The 27,042-nt window shown below is 37.4% G+C and overlaps 1 protein-coding gene across 1 annotated transcript in view; it reads right to left on the reverse strand.

Moving 5' to 3' along the window:
• Window positions 1–20,022, reverse strand: part of BUB1B (BUB1 mitotic checkpoint serine/threonine kinase B) — a 58,124-nt gene extending 38,102 nt beyond the window's left edge. Inside the window, exons 1-8 of the mRNA XM_044660032.1 lie at window positions 19,880–20,022; window positions 17,752–17,811; window positions 17,408–17,552; window positions 10,797–10,993; window positions 9,517–9,686; window positions 7,943–8,142; window positions 7,649–7,740; window positions 822–1,051 (exon numbers count right to left, since the gene is read on the reverse strand). Of these exons, the coding sequence (XP_044515967.1) occupies window positions 822–1,051; window positions 7,649–7,740; window positions 7,943–8,142; window positions 9,517–9,686; window positions 10,797–10,993; window positions 17,408–17,552; window positions 17,752–17,811; window positions 19,880–20,019 (1,234 nt within the window). The 5' untranslated portion in view covers window positions 20,020–20,022. The remainder of the gene's footprint in view (window positions 1–821; window positions 1,052–7,648; window positions 7,741–7,942; window positions 8,143–9,516; window positions 9,687–10,796; window positions 10,994–17,407; window positions 17,553–17,751; window positions 17,812–19,879) is intronic.
• Between the last annotated feature and the right edge of the window lie 7,020 nt (window positions 20,023–27,042).

The following is a 27,042-nucleotide window of genomic DNA, read 5'->3' on the forward strand; positions in this document are numbered from 1 at the left end:
TTAATTGGTTTTGCTAAACTCTTTTCTCCCTTCTTTTAAATAAAGATAGCTTGATGTATATATTTGGAACCATATAAAAACAAAAAGACAGCAATAAAAATAAAAGCTCTTACAAAATAGTCTTCAAAGTATAAATGGACTTTGGGGACACAATCTGTTTAGGAGTTTGAAATGCATTTTTCCAAAGCAACAATATTATCAGTAGTAGTTAGGTTCCAGGTTCCAAGGACATCCTATAAAAGTCTCCTTATTCCAAAAAAGTGACTAAACTAAAAGAATTAGAGTTCCAAGTCCTAGGAACTGGGTGCCAACTGACATAAGAGGAAGGAAATGGAATGATTTTCTCTTAATTCCTGGCATAGGATTAGACTTAAGAAAAATTTGAAAATTATTTGGAATTTACCCACCTCAATTTTTATCTTTGCCAAACTAACTCATAGCACTCTTCTTACCTTCATATTATTTTAAAACCTCCATTGTAGGAGTAGGGCAAGAACAGGGAAAAGAAACAGACTTGGTTCTATTTCCCTCAAACATTGTGCACTCCAAAACCAGTCCCTCAAGTCAGTACCGCTATTCCCTCAATGAATCAGTTCTCAGCTACACATTAAAACGTCTAATTAACACATTTATATTTTCAAATGGAGATGATAGGTAACTCAAGTAACTCTTTTAAGTGACTGAATTTCAGGTAGTTATTAAAAAGAGGAAAACTTCAGGCAATAGAGGGTAAGATATTTTATTAGAAGTTGCCATTTTAAAGGGTTGTGTAGATTTCTAATACTACATAGCAAACATGAAATAATGAGAGTAATACACACCTTCCCTTTTCTCCTTCAATTTCTTCCAGAAAACTTCAGCTCGTATTTCCTCAAAGGAGAATTCCCCAACTCCAGCATAAATCTTCTCCTTACAACACATCATTTTCTCTTTCTTCTCCTGAGACTCTTGTTGATGACTTTGTACACGCTGCAGGGGATCTTCTTCTTCCTTTCCAGGTTTTCTAGTACTGAGAATATGATTTATGCTGGGTTCAATTTTACAAGGAGTCCTAAAAAGAGGCAAAAGTTACTATTAGCCAGTTTGAAAAAGACCATGACTTGGTTCATGGGTTAATTACAGAACACTATGTTATTATTACTGTACATGTTGCCACAAATAATATACTCAGTATACCAATAATTGTCACCAAGAAAATAAAAACATCTAATCATGTAATCAAGACTGTGGTAAAGAAATTAAGGTATTTTCAAAGTTCATCAACTATCACTAAGAACTGTACTATGTTCTTCACTATGGCGGAAGGATGAAGAATATGTCCTTCCCTTAAGGAGTTGCCATTTTTCCTCAAGGAGTTTTCTAATGTACATCATGATATACATTATACAGGCTCAGATGTTCTATACTGTAGCCTAACTCAACATATAGAAACCTGTCTTTACACAAAAAAATTAAAGAATTTATTTACAAAAATATGACACATAAAGATTCAAAAGATAATTTTAAAATCAACTTTACAAAAAAAAAATCATAGAACCAGAAGATCCACTTCAATGACTGACAACTATGTGAGATTGGTGAGAAGTGACTTCCTGGAAGAGTCTGAAAACTAGACAGTTTATTTTAATACAGGTTGAGGTCGATAGAGAACCATTGAAAAGTCTTGAGTAATGATGACTTTGAATAAATAAATTCCATCCCCAAAGTATGAGACAAAGAACATTATATTAGGCTTAAAGGTTCTATACAAAATGAGAGTGTATCACTGGTAAAAGCATATGTATCTAATAATTCTATGGTCAAATTTATGAAGGAATCCACATAGTCTTTACAAAAAGAAAGAGATTTAAAAAAATAACAATGAATATGGGTAAATGACTCATATATATGTAAGACTAAAGACATACTCACTAGTGAAACAACGGTCAAAGGACAGAAACAAAAAGTTTACAAAGAAATACACATCACCAATGGCCCTCGCTGTTGCTATCTATGTGACCTAGGATAAGCTAATTAACTTCTTTGGTCCTCAGTTTTCCACATCTATAAAATGATACTTAAGGTATTTAGGGATCCATCCCCTTGATAAGAACTGCTGAGAAAACTGTGAAGCAATATGGCACTTGGGTTTAGTTAAATATACTACACTATATTCCACAATAGTCTTTGAGTGGCTGTGAACTAAATATAAACCATAAAAGCTGGAGAAGAATGGAAGGATCTATCTTGAACAAGCATGACTTGGGCAGAATGTTCAAGAAAAGATAGTGATGGGGGCAGCTGGGGGTGGCTCAGTGGATTGAGAGCCAGGCCTAGAGACGGGAGGTCCTAGGTTCAAATCTGGTCTCAGACACTTCCCAGCTGTGTGACCCTGGGCAAGTCACTTAACCCTCACTGCTCAGCCCTTACCGTTCTTCTGCCTTGGAACCAATACAAAGTATTGATTCCAAGATGGAACGTAAGGGTTTAAAAAAAAAAAAAAAAAGAAACCCTAGTGATGACTATAAAAAACAAAATAGGCAATTTCAAATACATAAAATTACAACATTTCTTCATTACCAAAATCAATGCATCTAAAAAGAAAAATAGCTTTTCTGAAAAAATATGGGGGGGGGGGGGAAATCTTTGTAGCAAATATGCATAATAAAGGTTAGATATGATATCCACATATGTATATATATAAAACCTTATATATAATCTAATATCCAAAATATTCAGCAAATTGGTACATATATAAGAAAAAAACCATTTCCCAATAAATTTGGAGGCCAGAGAAGGTTTTTGAAAGAGAAGTTGCAAATTCATAACAATCATATGAAAGAATATTCCAAATCATGAAAAAGGCAAATTAAAACACTGAGGTTTTACTTCATGCCACTCAGAATGACAAACATGATGTTTAGCTGTCTTGCTGAGGCAAATTTCTATATCTATTTTGAAAAATAGCCTATATTTCTAATTCATTTTTTTCAGTTCCAGATTCTCTCCTTACCCCTTACCAATGAGAAAAATATATAACCCATTACAAATATGAAGTCATGCAAAACATTGTATTAGGAGCAAATCTTTAACTATATACATGAGAGAGGGGAAAAAAGATTCTTAAAAGATTATCAACTATTAGTCATAAAAAATGCTCTCATGAATGATTAGACAAATGCAAATTAAAACAGCTCTGAGATACCACCTCTTCACTGATTTCCTTGACTCAATTCTAACCCATTCTCCACTTAGCTGCCAAGGTGATTTTTCTAGGTCTGCTCATGCTCAATGAGTATCAGTGGCTCCCTATTTCTTCCACAATCAAATATAAAGACACTTGTTTGGCATTTAAAGTTTTCCATTACTTGGCTCCTTCCTACCTTTCTAGCTTCCTTATTTATACCTTTCTCTCTTCTAGATACTCTAAGATCCTGTCACACTGGCCTACTTGCAATTCCTTGAAAAACAACCCTTACCATTTCTGTGCCTTTGTCCTGGTTGTCCCTTATGCCAGGTATATTCTGCCACTTCTACCTCAAAGCAACTTTCTGCAGGCCTTTTCCTATCTCTCCAAATAATACTTCATCCCTTTTCAAATTACCTACTATCTATTCTAAATATACCTTACATGTACACAGTTTTCATATTGCCTCTCCCATAAGAATATATGCTCTTTCCTTTGATGAAAAAAATACTATCTATCTCCAGAAAGGGAAATGATGAACACCAAGTGCAGATTGAAGCACATTTTTTCACTTTCTTCTTTTTAGTGTTTTCGTTTGCAACACAGCTAACATGGAAATGTTTTCTATAACTTCACATGTATAATCACTATCACACTGCTTGCCTTCTCAAGGGGCAGGGAGGGAGAAAATCTGGAACTCAAAATTCCAAAAAATGAACGTTGAAGGGTAGCTAGGCAGCTCAGTGGATAGAGCCAGGTCTAGAGACAGGAGGTCCTGGATTCAAACTAGGTTCAAGGTTTCAGACACTTCCTAGCTGTGTGACCCTGGGCAAATCACTTCACCCCCATTGCCTAGCTCTTAACCACTCTTCCACCCTGGAACCAATTCACAGTATTGATTCTAAGACAGAAGATAAGGTTTTTTTAAGGTTGAAATTTTTAAAAAATGTAACTGGGGGGGCAGCTGGGTAGCTCAGTGGAGTGAGAGTCAGGCCTAGAGACAGGAGGTCCTAGGTTCAAACCCGGCCTCAGCCACTTCCCAGCTGTGTGACCCTGGGCAAGTCACTTGACCCCCATTGCCCAATCTTCTTTACCAATCTTCCACCTATGAGACAATACACCGAAGTACAAGGGTTTAAAAAAAAATGTAACTGGGAAATATTTAACAAAATAAAATTTTTTAAAAAGAATAAAGAATGTATGATCCTTGAGGGCAGGGCCTATTTTTTATCTTTCTTTGTATTCCCAGTCCTTAGAACAGCAGCTAAAACAGAAGGGCTGAATAAATGCTGATTCACAAATAGGTCAATGCATGAGCTGAACTTTGAAGGGAATTAGGGATTTTATGAAGCAGGTGAGGAAGGAGTTACACTGTCCAAACACGGTGGACAGCCCATGCAAAAAACAGAGATAAGGGAAGGAATGTCATATATGAAGACTGGCAAGCAGTTTGGCTGGCCTCTAGAATACATAAAAGACAATACAATAATGTTTAATAAACCTGCAAAGACAGGTCGTTGTCAGATTGTAAAGGGCTTTATGTGTCAGACAGAATTTGCATTTTATTCTAGGGGCAAGAAGGAACATTAGAGCTTTTAGAAGAAGGCAGTGACATAGTCAGACCTGTGCACCTAGAATTTCACTTTGGAAGTTGTGAAAAATAGATCATAAAGGGGAGAGAATGCTCATTGATTAGAGGACAGCTAAACAAATTGGTACATAAATTTACTAGAAAGCTACTGTACAGAAAGGACACATGAAAAATTCAAGGAAACTTAGTAGGACTTGTATAAAATAATGCTGAGTGAAGTACACAGAAGCAGGGCAATTTACATATCTATTACAACAGAACCACTCTAAAAGACATCAGAGCACTGATCAATGTAGGGAGTTTGGGATTGATCTTCCACATGGCTTTGGTTACCCACTACCAAGGCATGCTTCTCTCAAGGAAGGTGTGGAATGAAGCATTTGTTATCAAACATGACAATGTATATTTGTTTTGCTTAGCCAAACAAGGGCACTATTTGTCTAGCTATACTTATTTGCTGGAAAGGAAAGGTTTATTGATGGTAGGGTCAGGAGGTAGTGATACTAGAAAGTGACAGCATTTTTTTATTAAAAGGAATCAATAAAACATAACTAAAAAATCAAATGAGACAGTGAGGCTATATGATCTAAGGTCCCTTTCAGCTTTAAATCTATGATGCACAAATTCCCTAATGATCAGAGAAATAATCACACTCAGATACTATCTCAAATCCACTTGAATGATAAAAATGTTAAAAATTATAAAAATCTCATATTGGCATGTCTCTGTATTCCCTTTGACTAGGCAAATATTCTTGGAGAAAAAAAATATACTTCTTCCTCACTATCATCCATTAGGTAAAATTGAGATTTTAGATTCTGCACAGTAACTTAAAGATCTTCAAAAATCTGCAGCAGAAGAAAAACATGAAAAGTTAAATTGGATCCAAATAATCAGTGTCGCAAGGAATAATCTAATAAAGGCAGTTTTTCACCATGTTAAAATGAAATTCCAACTATGGAATTCCTTACATTCCATTATGATGATTGCAAAGTTAGCAATTTCTCTCTAAATGGGGTACTGATCTCATGGTGATTTCAGAATTACCAAATTGAGGGATTAACAGGATCTGAGCAGTAGTCTCAAAGTGTGGATAATAGCCCATGTCTATGTTTCAAAGCTTTGATCAAAGAAAAAACTATTTCTTTGAGAAACCTTAAGAAGGGAAGCTGTTGTTTTAAAAAAAAAAACTTTTTTTTTTGCATCAAATATCTCTGAAACAGGTCTCTAATCAAAGGGAATTAACACATAAATATATATATGACAAGAGTCATTGCCCAGAATAGTAGTCAGAAGATGCCCAGTTCTAAAAGAATTGCAAAGATGACCAAACATATTATTACTCCAAATCACTAATAAGAGACATGTAAATCAATACGAGATTTTGCCTCCCATATAGAGAATTAGTAAAGACAGCAAAAGATGGAAAAGTCCATTGTTTAAAGGACTGTAGAAGACAAGCAAAGATGTTGTTAAAATATATTAATACTTTGTTGTTAAGAATAATGATACATTGTTGGTGGAGTTGTGAATCAATATAGCCATGCCAGAAAGCAATTTGGAATTATGCTAAAAAATAGTGCCTAAATAGTGATGCATACTTTGATCCAGAAATCCAACTATTAGAAAAATACTTCGAGGAGGTTCAAAACAAAAAGAAAGGTATCACATATATCAAAATATTCATAACAGGTAAAACCTTAATAAATTATTTTTTATGGTAACAATAAGTAGAAATATGCATCAATTTGGAAATGACTAACAAAACATGCCACATAATAAATATATTATTACTGTGCTTTAAGAAAGGACAAATGGAAGCAAGTAGGTGGCTCAATGGATAGGGAGCCAGGCCTGAATACGGAAGGTGGTCCTATGTTCAAATCTGGACTCTGGGCAAGTCACTTAACCCTAAATGCACTATTCTTCCTTGGAACCAATACTTGGTATTGATTCTAAGAAAGAAGGATTAAAAAAAAAAAAAAAAAAAAAAGGATAAATTTAGAATTCACATTTTCAAAGACTTGTGTCAATTGATGCATAATGAAGCAAATATTAGGAAAAACATAATAACAATGCTAAAAAAAAAGCAAAAAGCAAACTAAATGTCATTTAATTATAATGATCAAATCTAGTTCTAGAAAAGAATTGAGAAAATACATTTTCCTCCCTTCACTGCATAGGAAAGAGCCTTTTAACATAGAACACTTCATAGACTATGTATGAAGTCAATGTACTGGTTGGTATTGCTGAATTATTTTTTCTTCTTTTTAAAAAATTTTGTTGTAAGGGTGGACTTTCTTGGTAGTGAAAGAAGGAAGAAAGAGGATGTTTGCAAACAAATGGGACATAAATGCAAAATAATGAACAGTCATCTTTTCTTTGAGAACCTATTTAATTGAGATTGAGAACCTTAATCCTTTAAGACCAAAACAACAAAAATATCCATATTAAGTTAAAAAAACAAAATGAATTTTAATTAAATAGGTAGGTACTCAAGATAATTACAATAAGGGAAATTATCATTTGTTAATTTATCATAAGCCTTGATTAGCATAGCCTGTATACTTAATATTTCCTTGTAGTGAAAAGCTAGTCTGTACAATTCAGAATCTGAGAAATTAAAAAGTTGAATTTTGATAGCTACTAATTAATAAAAGTGGAACCTTTCTCTTAAAACAAAATGATTATCCTTGACTCTACTGTGTAAATAAAGTTTAATTCCTTTAATAATGGTTCTTCCCCACTGAGATTAGCTAGTGTTCCTACAGTATGTGTGGGTATAAAGAAGCCACCCAAAGGAACTTAAGCTAATGAACCTTACCCCAGAATATGAGCAGTCCCCACTACTTACTAATTCCTACTTAGGAGCATCTGAGAATCAAACTCACATGATCTGTTGTTGTGCAGACTCTTCTACATATGGAATAAAATTTGGTAGTGTAGTTGGCACAGCGGACACAGAAGATGGATTGCTATGAAGCTGTTAAGAGAATGAAGTAGGAAAAAATTTTAAATGAACAATATACTGGCAGTAGCTCTTTCATCTAAAATATTCTCAAGTATTTCTGCCTACCCTATTGAGAAGAGGCCAGAGAATGTAAATGCTAAGGCATTTCCATTTCTTTCCCCAATCCCAATTTTCTAGGCCCATTGGCAAATGCAGTCAGTCGGTGTGTCCTTACCCGGCCTTTGGTCCAAGGTCCTGCCTGTAGCTCATTCTCTTTGGCCCTACGAACAGGTGGTGCTTTCCATGGTTCAGCTGTAACCATTGGCAGCTCTGTTCTAGAGGCTCCATCAGCATTTTCATCAAAAACAGCAAATTTGGAGCCACCTAATATCTGTTGATTAACTGGATTTTGAAGACCTCGGCCCTGGTTTACAGCTAGAAAAAAAAGGTAACTTGGTATATTTTCAATAATTAATCATAAACTTAATAACTAAAAGTAAACAAAGACCACACTTTCATTTTGATTAACTACATCTGCAGAGTTTTTTTTTTTTAACCCTGTTTTGGAGTCAATACTGTGGATTAGTTCCAAGGCAGAAGAGCCATAAGGGCTAGGCAACTGGGGTTAAGTAACTTGTCCAGGGTCACAGAGCTAGGAAGTATCTGAGGCCAGAGGACCCTCCTGTCTCTAGGTCTGGCTCTCAATCCATTGAGCCACCTGTCTCCTCTGCATAGTTTTAATAAAGTAACAATGATTTGCTTGCTTTTTGTCCTATGCTGATCTCTTCTGACAAGAGTACTCACAAGGTTGTGTTGCTTTATTGAGATTTTTTCATATAGTCATAAGCAATATGTATGCTGTTATTCTAATTATGGAAAAGTTACCTTTTTTGCATAAAATAGAACATTTTATATAAAAGCTGTTATCTGTTCTTATAAAATAGTTAATCACTTTTTTAGCAGTTGCAAGCAAACCATATCAATTCCATAAAGAAATAATGTAGCCCCTCCAGGGGAGCTCCTCTTTTATGCTCTAAGGACCTGGGTTGAAATCTAAGTCATTTTTCTGTCAATAATGATACAGAGGGAGCAGCTGGGTGGCTCAATGGATTGAGAGTCAGGCCTAGAGACAGGAAGTCCTAGGTTCAAATATGACCTCAGACACTTCCCAGCTGTGTGACTCTGGGCAAGTCACTTGACCCCCATTGCCTACCCTTACCACTCTTCTGCCTTGGAGCCAATACACAGTATTGACTCCAAGATGAAAGGTAAGGGTTACAAAAAATAAAAAAATAATGATACAGAGGTCTTGTCTAGTTATTATTCATCTGCTCAAGACCCTAAATTAGTTTTCACCCTTTTTTCTTCTTCTCTGGGTTAGGGGGAAAAATTCTATTTTTTAAACCTGTCTTCATGTACTAATTTTCCAGGTCTTCACTGATTCTCATGATTTTCTCCCGAATTTCATGAGTTCTTTATGCCCCTCAAATTAGAAATCTTAGAATCAAGTGAATATGACTACTTAAAAAGGGGCGTGCTGTCTCTGCCAGTGCTGAGCATGGAGATATTAATGTATCATCGCTATCAGTTTAAAGCCCAAAGCTTGTTTGCAATGGCACAAAATTCCTGACAGATATTATAATGGGCCACTATTCCTTCCTTTACCCTCAAATGCTGTACTGTTCTAATATGACCAATAAGTTCCAATTTATTTTTGTTGTCAGAATCTCTTCCTATGTCAGTTCGCCTTTACCTGTTTCATGCTAAGTATTATTCATAAGACTCTGTGATGCCCCTAGCCAAGCTTACCCTTAAGAGCACCTCCTACTCGATTAATGGGAACTTTTGCTATTTTTTTCCCTTTGCTTTTCAGATCAGCTAGGGAGCTTCGCTGAGGTCCAGAAGCCTCAGGGACATCATCTTCTTCCTCTTTTTCAAGTGCCAACATAGTGTGACGAGATACACGAAACTGGAACTGCCTGAAGAGAATGGACAATGAGTTGAAATAGTGTACAGTGCCATGGGAAGAGTGGAGATCCTGGAAGGGTCGTTCCCCCTCTCTGGATCTTAATTTCCTCATCTTCAAACTGGGGAATTAGATTGAATAACAACTAAAGCCCTTTCTAGCTCTAATTCCATGACCTATGGATTTCTGTTGTAGATTCCAGAATAAGGATAAGACTCTCAGAACTGACAAGATCTAATCTATTCTATTTACATGACGAAACCCAGAGGAAATGATGTACTACAGTTCATGAAGCAACAAGTGGTAGAAGGAAGATTTGAACCCAGGACCTGGGCCCCCCAATCTTGATACTTGACTGCCTACCTTTGTATCTTTTCACAGGCTCCCCCACAACTGGATGATCTCCCTCTTCATCTCTGCATCTTAGAATCCCTAGCTTTCTTCAGTGTTTTCCAAGAGGATTTTTAGTTCAGTCATTTTGCAGTTGTATCTAACTCTTCATGATCCCATTTGGGATTTTCTTGGCACAGATACTGAAGGAGTTTGTTATTTCCTTCTCCAGCTCATTTTACAAATGAGAAAACTGAGGCAAACAGGGTTAAGCAGCTTGCCCAGGGGCACATTAGCTAGTAAGTGTCTCAGGTGAGAGGTGAATTCAGGAAAATGAGTCTTCCTGTTTCCAAGTCAGGTCCTTTATCCATTGTGCCACCTAGCTGTCCTCACCTTGAGGAAGCCTTTCTGAATTTTCTTAGTTAAGTGTTCTCTCCCTCTTCCTCCTCAAATTATCATGTATACATACTTCTGCTTACTTGTATCTTCCAGTAGAAAGTAAGTTTCTTAAAAGCAAGGGCCATTTTTCATTTTGTTTTTGGATCCTTAGCACCTACTACAGTTATGCTACTAACATAGCAAGTGTTAAATCAGTATTTGTTTCACTGGATGGCATTGCAAACACAGTAGAAATCATAAGAGGGGCCATCTAAAGTACGAGCATTAAACATATTCAAGATGTTCTCTACTGGGGACTGTCTTGTATTCTGAAGCAAAAAAACACTAGCTCCTTACTAGTACTTTAGATAATTTTAACACTGGTCATCTCCATTTTATCAAGATAGTAGCTTACCGATGATGTGATTGCAGTTTGTCCAGTGGCTCAGCCTTGCACTGAAATCCTTCTTGGAATATCAAATCTGCTTTCTTATAGTTTTCTTTGGCTTCATATTCTTCAGCCCATGAAATGTAGAACTGGGCAAGAGAAATGCCAATTCCTTGGCTATGTAAGTAACTATACATATCCAAAGGTTCATTGCATAAACGTCCCTGCAATAATTACAGCATTTTAAGTTGGTTTTAAAAAAGCAATCAAGTTTTAATAATGCATCAAGCTAAAGACACACAAGCCAAAAATTTTACCTAGAAAAATGATTTAGAATATATCAGACATTAGGCTAACTTGAGAATTTGAGTTAGGTCCAAACAAATATTGGATGTAAAAAGTAATAATAAGGTAAAAAGCCTTCCATTTAGGATCCTGCCACTACCAGCTTTTCCCCTCATAACACAAAAGCCAGATGGATTGGATAGGGAAAAGAGCAATTGTTAGTTTATCTGGCTCTAGTAAATAACCTTTAAAAGACACAGGAGAGGTAAGAAGAAAGTAATCCAAGTAATTTTTTTTTTGCTTATTTTTAATGAGACAAGAGGGAGGGAAGAGCTAAGCACTTTTCTCAGTAGGTAGGTAGTAAAAGTATTATTCCCTTAGGATAATTAAGCAAAGTGAAGCAAAATGAATATTAATAAATGGAAGAACTAAGACTCAAACAGAGAAGTCTTTAGATTTGTGAGAAGTATTATTCTTATGACACATTATCCCCTTGCATGGCTCTAAGCAAAACTACTTTTCAACCAACCACAAAAATACAATTATCAGGGCACCAACTACGTGGCTCAGGGGATACAGTCAGGCCTGGAGTCCGGAAGTCCTGGGTTCAAGTCTGGCCTCAAATACTCCCTAGCTGTGTGATCCTGGGCAAGTCATTTAATACCAATTGTCTAGAATGCCAGCTCCCCCCTCCCCTGAGACAAAATGCCCTGCCTTGCCCACCTTGCCCCCCTACCCCCAGCCCACCCCCACCTTACCCCAGACAGGGGAGGGAGAAAGCACTCTCATTGGCTGCTAGGCAGAGGGGTAGGGGAAGTGAGGAATGTCCTCAGATACAAGGAGAGGGGGAGGGGAACAGCTCCACCCTGAGTCCCTCTGACTTTCTAATAACAAACTCTGGAGGGGGTCTCCAGGCATGGCCAGAGAGGGCTCTGCATGCCCTTTTAGGCACCTGTGCCATAGGTTCACCATCATGGGTCTAGACCTTATTGCTCTTCTGCCTTGGAACTGACACTTGATATCAATTCTAAGACAGAAGGTAAGGTTATAAAAACAAAACAAAACAAAACAAAAAACCAGAAAGACAGTTGGCCCACTTGCCCACAGCTAAAGCTCATGAGTATACTTATTGCGTACCTTATTGTCCTGGATAAAGCCAATGCTCCTATCATCTTGTTAGTATTCTATTGTTTCAACCTTCCATACGATTTACTACACTGCTCTGTAAAAATCCACTCTCCAGTTTATGTCATTTCAGCAATGTATTTCTTTTTTAAATTATCAAGATTTTTCTCTTCTTCTCTTGTTCCCAAATGGTGGGAAAAAAAGCTTCTAACAAATAAAGCAGCAACATATTTCTAAGTAGAGAAGATTCTGAGTACACTAATGAAAAAAAGACTCCTATAGATGAAGTTAGATTTTACTCTTAAAGATGCATTGGAGAGACAGGTCTACAGTTTACTTTATTACTGTTTGAATATCACTGATGCAGTGATTCTTTTTCTAGAACAGAAAAAAATTTTTCCTAAAAAAAAAAAAAAACACAACCAAACAACCCCCCTGCCAAAAACTCATACCTTCTGTCTTAGAATTGAGATCCATTTTAAACCAAAGCAGTGAGTGCTGGACAACTAGAGTTGTGACTTACCTAGGAAATGCCTGAAGGCAAATTTGAACCCAGAACCTCCCATCTCCAGGCCTGGCTCTCTATCCTTGGATCACCTAACAATCCCTCTAAAACTGTTTCTGTTCAATAAACCAAACATTGCTATCTCTAGGGCAGGGGTCAGCAACGTATGGCTCTTTCTGCAGGAGCCATAAAGTCAATTTTTTCAGGCGCTATTACAGGAGCGAGCGTGCACTGTGAGCACTGTATGGCTCTCAATCCACTGAGCTACCCAGCTGCCCCCAATGGATTATTTGTGGCATTTGTGGGGCTCTCACGGCCAAAAAGGTTGCAGACCCCTGCTCTGGGGAATCATGCTTTTTTTCACCAACACCAATTTTTAGGAAACTTTAAAAAATAAAATTAATGCCAGTTCTATTCTTATAGCATTAGATCTGGATAGTTAACAGGTACTACACATATAAAGATATCATTTTTCATCAAAATATCCTTGCCTGGGCTAAAATTTCAAATTTCTATTTTGCTTACCAAGAATATTTATCAAAAGGCAGATCTTGGCTCATAGTAGATACTGAGTAAATGCATGTTGACGGATTATAATTCATTTGAATGGGAAAAACAGCAAAAGGCATCAAAAGAGTCTCATGTATAGTTACTGAAGATGACAACACATACAAAGAGATAGGAGAATAGAGCAAAAGCAACAGAACGGTAGTTGAGATTAACATAGAAAAAGTGTCTCCTGGCAACAAAGAATATAACTAGCAGAATGTAAATTGGGAAAGTAGCAGTCCCATAGACTATGCTGGCATAGACCTGTGATGGTGAACCTATGGCACAAATGCCAAAGATGACACACAGAGCACTCTGTGGGTACATGCACTGCTCCCCGACAAGTTCGTTACTAAAAAGGCAAGACTTGGGCGAAGCTGTTCCCCTCCCCCTCTCCACCATGCATGATGACATTTTTTTCACATCTCCCCACCCAGGAGTCCAATAGGAGCGCACAGGGGGTAAGGTAGGTGGCTCACAAGTGGCAGAGCTGGAGGGGAGCAGAGTGCTCAGGTCACTCCCCTCCCCATCTCTACACCCACTAAGGGCACTCCTCCCTTCACCCGCCCCTCCACCCAGCAGCCCAATGGAAGCACTTCCTCCTTCCCCTGTCTGGTGTAAGGAGATTGTGGTATGGCACAACATCTCTAAAAGGTTTGCCATCACTGGCATAAACTAAAGGCCTCTTAATAAGGTTTTCCATAGTATGTGATGATTCCCGAAGGGTTTATTTGAAGTTTATTTTCCCACTACATATATATTAACAGTTTTCTAGACAAATTAAAAATTCCCCTGGAAATTTGTTCACACTAGTATACTACTTAACCCAAAAGATTTTCAATACAGCTAAAGTATTTTAAAAGCATGCATTTATATACAATCAACATGCTAATATCCTTTAAAGCAACTTTCCTAAGTATCACAAGAAATGAGCAGGTCTAGTTACTCTATCAGCCAGAAAGCAATGCAATTGAAAATTTTTTCAACAAGTGCAATTTTTAAAAAATGTAGTTATCATTCAGGCTGGATTTTCTACTTCATTTGTCCAAATCAGTAAAATTCAGTATACGCTATTGTTTTTTGGGGAAAGGTGCTGCCCTCTATTGGCTGTCAGCATTAGTTCCAGTTATGGACACATAGACCATCAGGTGAATTTTGAAAACAAAAAATAAAATCTCTTTGAATTCACTATACCCACAGGTTTCTGAGGGCTCCTTAGCATACGGTTACCCAACAAGAATCTGGTTATTCTATAGAGTTCTCAACTAGACCTTTAAGAGAATATGTGTGTGTTTAGGGGTAGTAGTGGTGGTATGTGTGTGTGTGTGTTTAAACTCTTATCTTCTTAATATCAATTCTAAGACAGAAGATAAGCAAAGGCTAGGCAAATCAGGCTTAAATGATTTGTCTAGAGTCACATAAATAAGAAGTATCTGAGGCTAGATTTGAACCCAGGTCCTCCTGACTCCCAGCCTGGCATTCTATCCACTGTGCTAACTAGCTGTCTCAAAGGAATAAGCTCTTGAGAAATACAGGTTAATTAACCCAGTTAATGTGAGTTTGAATAATACAAATCTTGATTTGGTGTAAATTATAAAATGTTCCAGAGGCAGTTAGTGCAGATGAAGACACATCTAAATATCCCAAAGTTCTGAAGAAAATAAATGAAGGTTTATTCACTGAGCAACACATTTTTGATATGGATAAAACAGACTTATTCTAAAAAAGGATGACTTAGAAAGAAAAAACTCAATCTGGATCTCTGAACTAGAATTATTGTTTGATTATTGGTCTCAAAATTCTTGGGTTCTGAAAGTCTACAACCATAATTGCTTTCCAGGTCTTTAGCAGTCAAAGAAGAAAGCGATCAGTGACCAAAACTGAATGTGAAGACTGGTTTTCAAGGATTTTTTATCCCGGTTATTGAAAAATATTATAAGAACATCACATTTAAAGCATACTGATTTTAGCTAATGCTCCAAGCCATCCAACAACAATGGTTAGAATGTGAGCCTGCAAATGCACTGAGATGTGGCTACACTGAAATCTGCACCTTCAAGGGTATATGTGAAGATTTAATGAAGACATTTCAGTGTCGCTAAAATATTTTAAAAGATAATAACAAGGGACAGCTAGGTGGCTCAGTGGATGGAGTGCCAAGAGGTCCTGGGTTCACCGGTGAACTTCCTAGGCTTCGTGCCCTTGTGCAAGTCATGCAATTCTGCTAGCTCTTGCCCTTATGTCTTAAGAGTTGTTACTAAAACAGAAAGTAAAGATTTAAAAAAAAAGAAAATAAAAATAACAGCATTTTCATCAGTCAGTATAGGCTTATCTTTAGGTATGATAATTACTATTTTTTTAATTTTTAAAATTTTTCTTCCTATAATTACTGTTATTTTGTAATTAATTTGCTCTGAAATACATTTTTTCTTATCCTTTGCTTATTTTATATTAGCAAACAGTTAAAATCTTATTTTTTAAAATTATTACACAATTCAATTGATCTGAAACTGCATTTTACATTAATTGTAATTTCTAGTGCAACTCCGGGAATAGATCAACACTAGTTGTTATTTAAGTGTGCCCAGAATGCCTAAATGAAATGGAAATAGATATAGTAACAATTTCCTAACTTATGTAAACATAAAATTTATAAAAATTGGCCTTTTAGGACTCTAGGAATAATAGAAGTATCTCCTAAGTAAAGGATGTAATAGGAGAGCTTATAGCTTTCCTTGACTTCAGTCAATTACCTTCAGGCAATGTTTGCTTTTGGTAACAAATATCTCTTTGTCAAGATGAATGAAATCTTTAATGCAAAAAAACAATATAAAACTCTGGTTGCTGTAACAGTAATTAGGTCCTTATTAAGAACCTTTTTGGCAAAGTGATGAGCCTACAGGTGGAAGGAAATGGGAATAAGGTATTCACTACTGACTATGCTTATACTCAATCCCTACCCATATCCTCTTTTCCAGATTCAAAATATAACAAGTTAATCTTAATAAAAATAGCTTATTTCTGACTATTCCTGTAATTCAGTTTTATGCATTCAGGACCTGTGTTTGTCCTTATTTTCCTTTTGATTGTCTTTTCACTATTTCACTATTCAAAAAGTACAATAGGCCAACAAAAGAACTGAGAGATTTTAAGTTAAAAATTTGGTAGAAGAGAATTAACACTAATTAACTGTAATTAACTATGTAATTATGCTGTAATTAACACTAGAAGGACCAGGTAACTGACACAAAAAATATTATAATTTAACTTTGAGATAAAAAGTTTTATTCTATTATCTCTATTTTATTTGCCATAGGGATTTAAAAAAAAGTCCTGAATCAATTCATACAGCTTGGTCCTTACAAGTATTCTTAAATTTAGTCTTCCAATTAAAATTTAGTCTTAAAAATTATCTATGTATTTTAGGCATTCCCACTGTCTCATAGCTTGGATCAGATCACACATTACTACTCTCATTCTAAACCAACTGACTTCCTTGTTGTTCCCAAAAACAACCATCATTCTGGCTCTTGCTTGCCTGTCTTTCCACAGGCTGTTAGTTCCCTATGCCTGGAATGTTCTACCTCCTCACTTGCACTTTATGGAAGTCCTATCTTCCTTAGGGAATGCACAGGTGCCACTTCTTGGAAGAGACTTTACATCCTCCTCCTACTTGTTAATGTTCTCTGGCACCTCTCCCTTCCAAATCACTCTGGATTTACTTTGTCCAAAGTTACATGTGCTTTGGATAATTCCCCCTTCCTGCCCTTCCCTAAGCTTCTTGAGGCCAAGTACAATTTCATTTGTGTCTTTGCACCCAGTCAAGTTCCTAGAACATGATAAGAGGTCAAAAAGTTTGTTGAATAGAACTGAATCATGAGCAGTAAGTGTGCATATGGGGGGATGAGATCCCTATAGTCAGTCTTTGAAAGGTGTTTTTTTAAATCTCCTGGTAATAATATAACTTTCTATAAATCTTCAAAGAATTAATCTAACAATGTCATTCTCAAGTATTTATTGAGCACCTACTATGAGCATAGCATTAAGCTAAGTATTACCATCCTGAATCACATTTTTCCCAAATAAATTAGGTTATACCATTTTTATAATGTACTAGATATCTCTAAGGGGGAAAAAAGTATTTCAAAGTAGGTGATTCTTGACAATTACTTACCAATTTAAGCCAAAGACTAAGAAAGCGGGGATCATTATAATATCGTCTCTCCTCCTGAAGGGCTTCTACAGCTCTTTCTAATAATGTTGACATATTACTCTCCTTTCCACCCTGAGGGAAGTTCTGCTCTGTCCAGTTAATATATCTAAATTGGTACAAAGGGAATAAAAATTGAACAATTCTTAACTAAGAGCATATTTTTTATTCCAAGATCTATTCTAAACAGTAATGAGCTTCTAATTTGGAACAGGAACACTTTTCCAAGGGCAGTTCCCAAGCCTCCACCTGTCAAGTTATTTCACTGGATTATCATGGGATCAAGTGAAAGTGACAAGAGCACCTACCTCACCCAAACATCTAGAGGATCATCTCCTGTATAAAAACGAATTTCAGACTCAAATGCTCTGCAACAGAGACAGACAATGACTTGTTAGCACTTCTAATACATTAGAGAAAAATAGTAAAATGAACAAACACTAACTCTGTTTCCATTTATTAAACATATATTGATTATCTGTTGTATACCTAGAATATTACTAGATATTATAAGATTTTAAATTTCAAAATGTGTATATGCATGTGGTCTATGCTTGACAGCAAGTACAAAGAAACATCAAGTCACAAGTTAACAGAACACCAGAGGCTAAAGTGTGTGCAATATAGACAATGTAGAGAACTCATAAGACAATATAGACAATGAAGAGGGCTCATAAGACAGCTTGAATGTGCCCAATGGGCACTCAAACTCAGGAAAAGGTTCACCAATGTCTTAGGGCATTTCCTGACTTTTCTATAACTAGATAGTTTTGTAATTCACTGCTAAATTTTTTAGTATCAAATTTGGCTCTGAAAGGGAACTTGGAGATTAGAAAAGTAGAAAAGAATTAGAGAAAGAAACAAAGGTCATTTAAGTACAACTTCCTTCCCTTATATATGATTATCTCGGGCTCAGAGAGGTTTAGAGGCTTTATCCAATAGCATACAGGTAGGTAATAAGTGGTAGTCAATCAGTCAATAAACATTTATTAAGTGGTTATGTGCCAGTCACTGTGGCAGACACTGGGGATACAACAAAAGTCAAAAGTGGAACCTGAGCAACTAATGAAATGGAAGAGAAAATTACAAACAAGCTATATGTGGCACAAAATGTTAGTAATTAATAGAGGGAACTTACTAGTATTAAGTGGGGAAAGGAAAGGCCTCTTAAAGGAAACTAAGAGGTGGAAATAAAGAAGAGCATTTCAGGCATGGGGAGCAACCAGTGAAAATTCCTGTACTCCAGAGATGGAGTTTCTTGTCTAAGGAACAGCAAGGAGGTCAGTGGCAGGGGGCCTGCTGATCAAGTAGGACTATGAATGCCAAACAGATGATTTTATATTTTATCCCAGAGATAATAGGAAACCACTAGAATTATTATTGAGTAGAGGGGAAGAGTATGATGGGATCTGTCCTGTGCTTTAGGAAGATTACTTTGACAGTGGAGGAAAGAATTGAGTGGGGAAAGACTTTTGGCAGTGAAACTAACCAGTAGACTATGGCAATAGTCCAAGTATGAGGCGATATGAAAGCCTGCACTTGGGTAGTGGCAGTATCAAAGAGGCAAGGGAGCATGGATATTTTACAAAGGTAAAATCAATGGGCCTTAGTCACAGATTGGATATGGAGGGTACAGGAAGTAAGGATTTGAGGATGATAGCTTCATATCTAGCCTGTGTTGACAGGGAAGATACTGGTACCCTCAACAGTAATAGGAAAGTCAAAAGAGGGGAGAGTTTAGGGAGAATTAGACAAAATTTGATTTTAGACATATTTAAGATGTCTATAGGTATCCAGTTTAAAATATATAGCAGGCAGTCAAGATTCTAACCCTCTGACTTCAAATCTAACACTTTCCATAACAATGTGCTAAAATTTCATTCATTAAATGAGCAAGGCAGGACCCATTTCTAGGATACCTTCCAACACTATTAGGGATAATTAGCTAATTAAGCTAGAACACATAAAGGGTACCACATTTAATATCAGATGAGAATAAATCTTCATCAATGATGAGAAATTGCTTTGGATGGCTATTATACCAATAAGGAGATGAAAACACTCCAACACACTACCTACCTGTTCTCAAAAAACAGGATTATAATCATTATTATTCCTGCCACCCAGCTTATGCCTATCCAAATGGTCAGGCTATTACTTCTTAGGATAAATGGAAGCCACAAAGGTGAAAGGTTAATTTTTTTTTTTTAAAACCCTTACCTTCCGTCTTGGAGTCAATACTGTGTATTGGCTCCAAGGCAGAAGACTGGTAAGGGCTAGGCAACGGGGGGTCAAGTGACTTGCCCAGGGTCACACAGCTAGGAAGTGGCTGAGGCCAGATTTGAACCTAGGACCTCCCGTCTCTAGGTCTGACTCTCAATCCACTGAGCTACCCAGCTGCCCCCTGAAAGGTTAAGTTTTGACAGTCTTACTCACCTTTTTTGTTGATGGAGAGCAGTATGACTAGCAGTTTCCTGCTGTGCCAATGCTTCCTGAAGCGTGGACATGATCCGGCCTTGCCTCAAAGGCAGCACATTTTCTTTACTTAACTCCCACTCATCCCCTTCTAGTGACATGGCTTTATTCTATAGAACAAAAAACAAAATCAGATTCCTCTTCAACAATTGATAATGATTTATTTAAAAATTTTATTTATTATAGCAGAATTTATTATGAATCTTAAAAATCTTTTTAAAAATCCTCAAATAGGCAATTAATCTTGCTACATGGGATGAGCAAAAGTAAAGGCAGACTAGCCATTATCTCAATGGGGCACAAAATCCTCTTTTAGTCAACTTCTGATATGTTGCCTAATGGAACAGCTAGGCAAAAGGCATTATTTATTATTGGCTAGTGCTACTGGAACACAGTTGAGGAGGGGCAAAACAAGTGAGTTAATATTTTGGTATATAAACAACAAAGTAGTATTTCTACATCTATTTCTGAAAGTTTCACAGTTAAGTTAAAAATGAACAGTGATAAAACTGTATGTAACACTTTGACCCAGCAATACCATCACTAGGACTAATACAAAGAGATCAAGAAAAAGGAAAAGGACCTATATATACAATTTTTTTTTTAATCAGCTCTTTGTAGTGACAAAGAATTAGAAATTCAGGGGATACCCATCAATGGCTAAACAAGTTGAGGTATATGACTGTGATGGAATACTATTGTGCTATAAGAAATGTCTCAGAAAAAAAAATGACTCAGGATGGTTTCAGAAAAACCTTGGAAGACTTATATGATCTTACACAAAGTGAAATGAGCAGACCAGAATATTATTCACAATAAGACCAGTATTGTAAAGGTGATTGACTGAGAAAGACTTTGATCAAGGCAATGATCCAAGACAATTTCAAAGAACCCATGATGAAAAATGCCATCCACTTATGGACTCTGAATGCACACTGAAGCAAAATTTCTTGCTCCCCCCCCACATGGCTAATATGGAAATATATAATTGTATGACTTCACATGTATAATTTATATGATATTGCTTGCTTCTCAATGGGTAGGGAAGGAATGAGAGAATTTGGAACTCAAAAAATCTTTTAAATGAATGCTAAAAATAAATGAAAAATAAAAGTGAAAAAAATTACAGTCATAGCCAATCAATATCTGATCTTTCAATTGAAGACTTAAAGATGTTAATTCTGCTAAATTTGCCTTAACAAATATTAACTGAATGCTTGTCTATGCTAGGACTCGGCTAGGATATGACTATTTTGATTGCTCATTAAAAAAGTATGCATAGAAGTAACCATAGCATATGATCAAAAAATGTAGCTAATAAATAGAGCTGGCCACCAAAGTTATTTCTGTTTAGGCCACTGAGGGAAGCCCATGATATTTTGTCTTATGATAACGCACAAGTCAGTGATTCTCAAAGTATGGTCTGGGAACCCTCGGTGGGGTTAGGAAGAAAGGATATTCCTAAGACCCTTTCTGAGTGTCTACTAGATCAAAACTCTTTTCATGATATTAAGATATTTAATTTCTAAAAAAGCAAATATCAAGACATAAACAAAAGGGGGGGAGCTCAATAAATTTTCAGAGTATAAAGGAATCATGAGACCAAAATGTTTGAGGACTGCTGCCATAATTCAACATACTGGCAGAATCTCAAAGCTCTCAATGAAGTAGCATTCAGATAATAAATTAATTAAAGTAGCATTCAGATTAATTAAATGTCCATTTATGACCGACCTATTAAAATAAACTCAAGAATATGATGAACATTCTTCAAAACTGAAGGACTAGATGTTTGGGAGAACTTTTTAGGGAATCTGTAAGATCAAAACTATTTTTATAATAATAGTAAGATATTTTAATTTCTAATAAAGTAAATACTAATAGTTAAAAAGTTCTTTATGAGGTCTTCAATAATTTAAATTGTAAAAATTTAAATTTTAAAGGCTGTAAACAAAGGGACCTTAGACCAAATGTTTGAAATCCGCTACCTTTCATGTTTCTTGTGAGGTTCAAAAGAATGAAGTATGTAAGTACTATGTGGACATTAAAGTACTATATAATCATCATCATTATTACGATAATACATATACATCCATGTATAAAAACATACACATTAAATTAGATTTTTTAGAAAATCTAAGAGCACTAATCTTGAAAGTGCTATCAAAATCTGTAAGGTTTATTTGAGTCAAATAATACCACATCTTTTGGATAATTGAAAATTTGTTAATTATCCAGTATACCTCCTTTACCTGTGACAAAATGCAAGTTTTAGGATGTTCATTTCCTTATTCCAAGTCAGTCTTCCCTATCTAAGGCTTGTTTGCACAAGATGCACAGGCTATGACTCCAAACCTTCCTTTTTTCTCCTCTCACTACTCAAAGGCTCCTAGGCATCTTCAACACTCATAAAGGACTTCCCCTCCCTCCCCACTCTGTATCCTCAGGTCCAGTTAACAGTGAAGTTACCTCTCCTACGTTCCAGAAAATCTTAAGAAAATGCTTGAATGGGAAGGGGGTGGGGAGGCAACTAGGTAGCTCAGTGGATAGTCAGGCCTGGGGAGAGGAGGTCCTGGATTCAAAATCAGCCTCTTCTGCCTCGGAACTAATACACAGTAGTGATTCTAGGAAGGAAGGAAGGAAATTAAAGTAGGGTGACAGCGGTGGGGAGGGGGAAAATGTGTGTGTGGGAAACGTACATATGTGACATATGTGTGTGGTGAGGAGTGGGGGAGAAATGTAGGGGGTAAAAGGGTGGTTGGAGAGAAATGTGTGTTTTGGGGAGGGAGAGGGTTATGGGGTAGGAGAAGGAAACAAGAAAGCTGAAGGGGAAGAAAGTGTGTTGGGGGCGGGGTGTATCCTCTGCGGCTTACTCTTAGGATCTGGCCTTCTTATTTACACACACACACACACGTCCTCCTCATTTCTTCGTCCTCCTGTCACACACTCCCCTATCGCCCCCCTCCCTTCACGGGCCCATGCTTTTCCCAGACTTAGCCTCACTCCCCCCGCCTGAAACTTAGGGGCCTTTTATCCCAGATCCCAATCCAGCGGAGTTCCCATCCTATTACCCGTTCAAAGGGCCTCCAGGAGACCCCAACCGCAAAGTTTATCTTCCTAATCGAGGTCTACTCCCGCTTCCACCGTGAGGGACCCTTCAGTGCCGGTCACGACCCTGTTTCCATCAACATGCAACGCAGGTAACCCTTCGAGTTTCAAATTCAACGGTCCCGCGGCGGGCAAGGCCCTGCCCCTTCCGTCCTCTCGCGCTGTCTCATTGACTCCGGATTGACAGAGGGGAAAGAGAAGGTGGAGAAAGAGGCATTGTGGGGCTTGTAGTTTTCTTCGGTAATCTAGTCTACCACATCTGCCTGTTGACTCGTGGCGGGGTGCATGGTGGGAGATGTAGTTTCTAGTGCTCTTCTGGGCTTCTGGGACATCTTTCGGAGTGAGAATTAGAAAGGATTTTATAGAGAGTATTTTCCTACCTCGAAGGGTACTTAGAGGCCATTAATGTATGGCAGATTGAATGGGGCAACCAGGTGGCGCATAGGAAAAGATTTCAAGAGCTCAAATCTGACCTCAGACAGGAGTTGTGTAACTCTGGACCAGTCCTGTGTGTTTCAGGTTCTCATCTGTAAAATGAGAAGGAGAAGGAAATAAGCAAACCACTCCAGTATGTTTGCTAAGAAAACAAAGAATTGCTACCACAAAAAGCACGGCTATAAATATTTTTGTACATATCTTTTTCCCTATGCTCTCTTTGGGGTACAAACCCAGCAATGGTATGGCTGGATCAAAGGGCGCCTGCCCTTTTAGAGCTCTTTGGGCTTTGTTCCAAATTGCCATCCAGAATGGCTGGATCAGTTCACAACTCCACCAGCAATGCATTAATGTCCCAGTTTTGCCACATCCCCTCCAACATTCATTACTCTCCCCTACTATCATTTTAGCCAATCTGCTAGGTATAAGGTGATACTTCAGAGTTGTTTTGATTTGCATTTCTCTAATTGTTAGAGATTTAGTACACTATCTTATGTGCTTATTGATATTTTTGATTTCTTTATCTGAAAATTGCCTATTCATATCCCTTGCCCATTTATCAACAGGGGAATGGCTAGATTTTTTATTGAGTAATTAGACCTCTGTCAGAGTTTTTTGTTATAAAGATTTTTTCCCCAGTTTGTTGTTTCCCTTCTGATTTTGATTGCGTTTGGAAAATGAGGGTATGCCCTTCAACTGGGGAATGGCTGAACAAATTGTGGTATATGCTGGTGATGGAATACTATTGTGCTAAAAGGAATAATAAACTGGAGGAATTCCATGTGAACTGGAAAGACCTCCAGGAATTGATGCAGAGTGAAAAGAGCAGAGCCAAAAGGACATTGTACAGAGAGACTGATTCACTGTGGTAAAATCGAATGTAATGGACTTCTGTACTAGCAGCAATGCAATGACCCAGGACAATTCTGAGGAATTTATGGAAAAGAATGCTACCCACATTCAGAGGAAGAACTATAGAAGTCGAAACACAGAAGAAAAACAACTGCTTGAACACTTGGGTTGATATGGACATGATTGGGGATGTAGACTCAAAACGAACACACCAGTATCAATAATATGGAAATAGGTCTTGATAGATGACACATGTTAAAACCAGTGGAAATGCACGTTGGCTATGGGGGCAGGGGGGTTGGGAGAGGTGAAGGGGAAAGTAAGAACACGATGTATAGCACTTTTCAAACCTTTAGCATTGAATAAACATTATTATTATTTATGATTATTGTCATTATTTTTTAGTCCAACTCCCTTATTTTTCAAATGATTAACCTGGGACCCAGAGAGGTAAAGAGATTTGTCCAAAGTAATACAGGTTATCCATTTGGGATTTAGATCTGAACCTTCTGATTCTAAAGTTAATGCTCTTTCTACTGGCCTCAGATTAGATTCTTGAAGATAACACATACCTTAATAGAATGAATGGTCAGAGATACAGTTCCCTGAACATAGTTGGCATTCAGTAAATGTTGAATTAAGAATATATTGAATTGGATTGAGAGCCAGGCTCAGAGATGGGAGGTCCTGGGTTCAAATCTGACCTCAGACACTTCCTCGCTATGTGACCCTGGGCAAGTAAGTCACTTAACCCTCATTGCCTAGCCCTTACTACTCTTCTGCCTTAGAACCAATACACAGTATTGATTCTAAGATGGAAGGTAAGGATTTTTAAAAAAAAAGAATATATTGAATTGAGCTCTATTTTATCTTCTCATATGAGCCTCACAATTCAGTGAGATAACTATTATTATTGCCATTTTACAAATTAAGAACTTGAGGCTAAAAGAAGGTTAAGTGACTTGTTCAAAGTCACACAACTAGTATACCACAGTGTCACAAAAGGCCTATCTTCATTTCTCATCAGGCTGCACTCCTTTGGACTTCTCCATCACCCTCAGTCTTTCCTTACCCTTTCTTTATTTCCCTCTTTCCCTACTCACTGTTATCTACCTTTTCCTACCCTCCAGGTTCTGGGTTACCTTTTTTGTGTCATCTTCCCCATTAGAATGTAAGCTCCTTGAGGACAAAAAAAAATATTTTTTTGGCTTGTATTTGTATCCCAAGCACTTAGCACAATGCCTGACTGCAGTAAACTCTTGATAAATATTTGTTGATTTGACAGGTAGAATTCGAACTCATGTCTTTCTGACTAAGACTGACATACCATATGCTATATATCACCTAGCTGCCCTTTCTGGCTCTAAGTCTATAATTCTTGTAAACAAGTCTATTTTTTTTTTTTAACCCTTAACTTCTGTGTATTGGTTCCTTGGTGGAAGTGTGGTAAGGGTGGGCAATCGGGGTCAAGTGACCTGCCCAGGGTCACCCAGCTGGGAAGTGTCTGAGGTCAGATTTGAACCTAGGACCTCCCGTCTCTAGGCTTAGCTCTCAATCCACTGAGCTACCCAGCTGCCCCAACAAGTCTATTTTTAAGAGGCTCCAGGCAATCTTCTGGGGTCAGGATTCAATATGGAGAAGGGGAGAAGGGAAATAAATTAGATATGTTGGGGCAGTTAGGTGGGTCAGTAGATAAAGAACCAGGCCTAGAGATAGGAAGTCCTGGGCTCAAATCCAGCCTCAGACATGTCCTAGCTGTGACCCTAGACAAGTTATTTATCTTCAGTTGCCTAGCCCTTACCACTTGGAACCCATACTTAGTATTGATTCTAAGACAGTAGGAAAAAGATTTATATATATATATACATATATATATATATATACTAAAGGCAAAGGAAGGATCCAGACAAAAGGCTATATGAAATATAAGGCCATCGCTGTGAATGATGTACTTTTTGCCTTTATGAGTATGTGTTTTTCTATCAGGGTTAAGGAATCAAAACAATGAATGCTACTTTTCATGCTACTTAATCCCACAAATATTTATCAAGGACTTAACTGTATTCAGCTCTGAAATTCCAAGTTGGCTAGGAATCACTGGTGTTTATGCTTTAGGAGAACAAGAAAATAATCATTCAGGGCTAGACACAAGTTTAGCCTTTTCTAAATGAATCAAAAGCATTTATTAAATACTTTATGTGCCAGGGGCCTATGGAATGCTCAGGGAGGACTAGCATCTCTGGTGTGAAGGATTACTGAGCCCTTTTCAAGGCTCCTCAACCACCTTTGGGGTCTACCTTTCGCCCAACTCTCACCTGTGGTTCCAAAAAGCTGTAGCACGTACCATGGTTACACCCCAGGAAAACCATCTTGGCAGCTGGGCTAAATCATGTTGAGGGTAACCAGCAGGCCTTAAATCCATCAGTGAGTTAGGGGGATGTTTACCCTAAATATGGGAAGACTTCCCCTAGTAGAATGAGCAGATGAGAACAATCTGTTTCACCGGTCATGAAGGTGGCTGAAGCAGGCACTGTGGAGTGCTTAGAACTTGCTCCAACCTGGAAGCTGCCTTGCATCCACTGCATCCTGGACCCTTGACAGTTATCTATATTTTTGTCTTGCCAATGGACTTTGATGACTCTAGAAGAAAGAGTGAGGCTGATGACTCTGAGCAACTCTGCCTAACCTAAATCCAATTCACACATGTAAGATTAAAAATTAATATCCAA

The sequence above is a fragment of the Gracilinanus agilis genome, chromosome 2, assembly GCF_016433145.1.
Source record: "Gracilinanus agilis isolate LMUSP501 chromosome 2, AgileGrace, whole genome shotgun sequence".
Taxonomy (NCBI): domain Eukaryota; kingdom Metazoa; phylum Chordata; class Mammalia; order Didelphimorphia; family Didelphidae; genus Gracilinanus; species Gracilinanus agilis.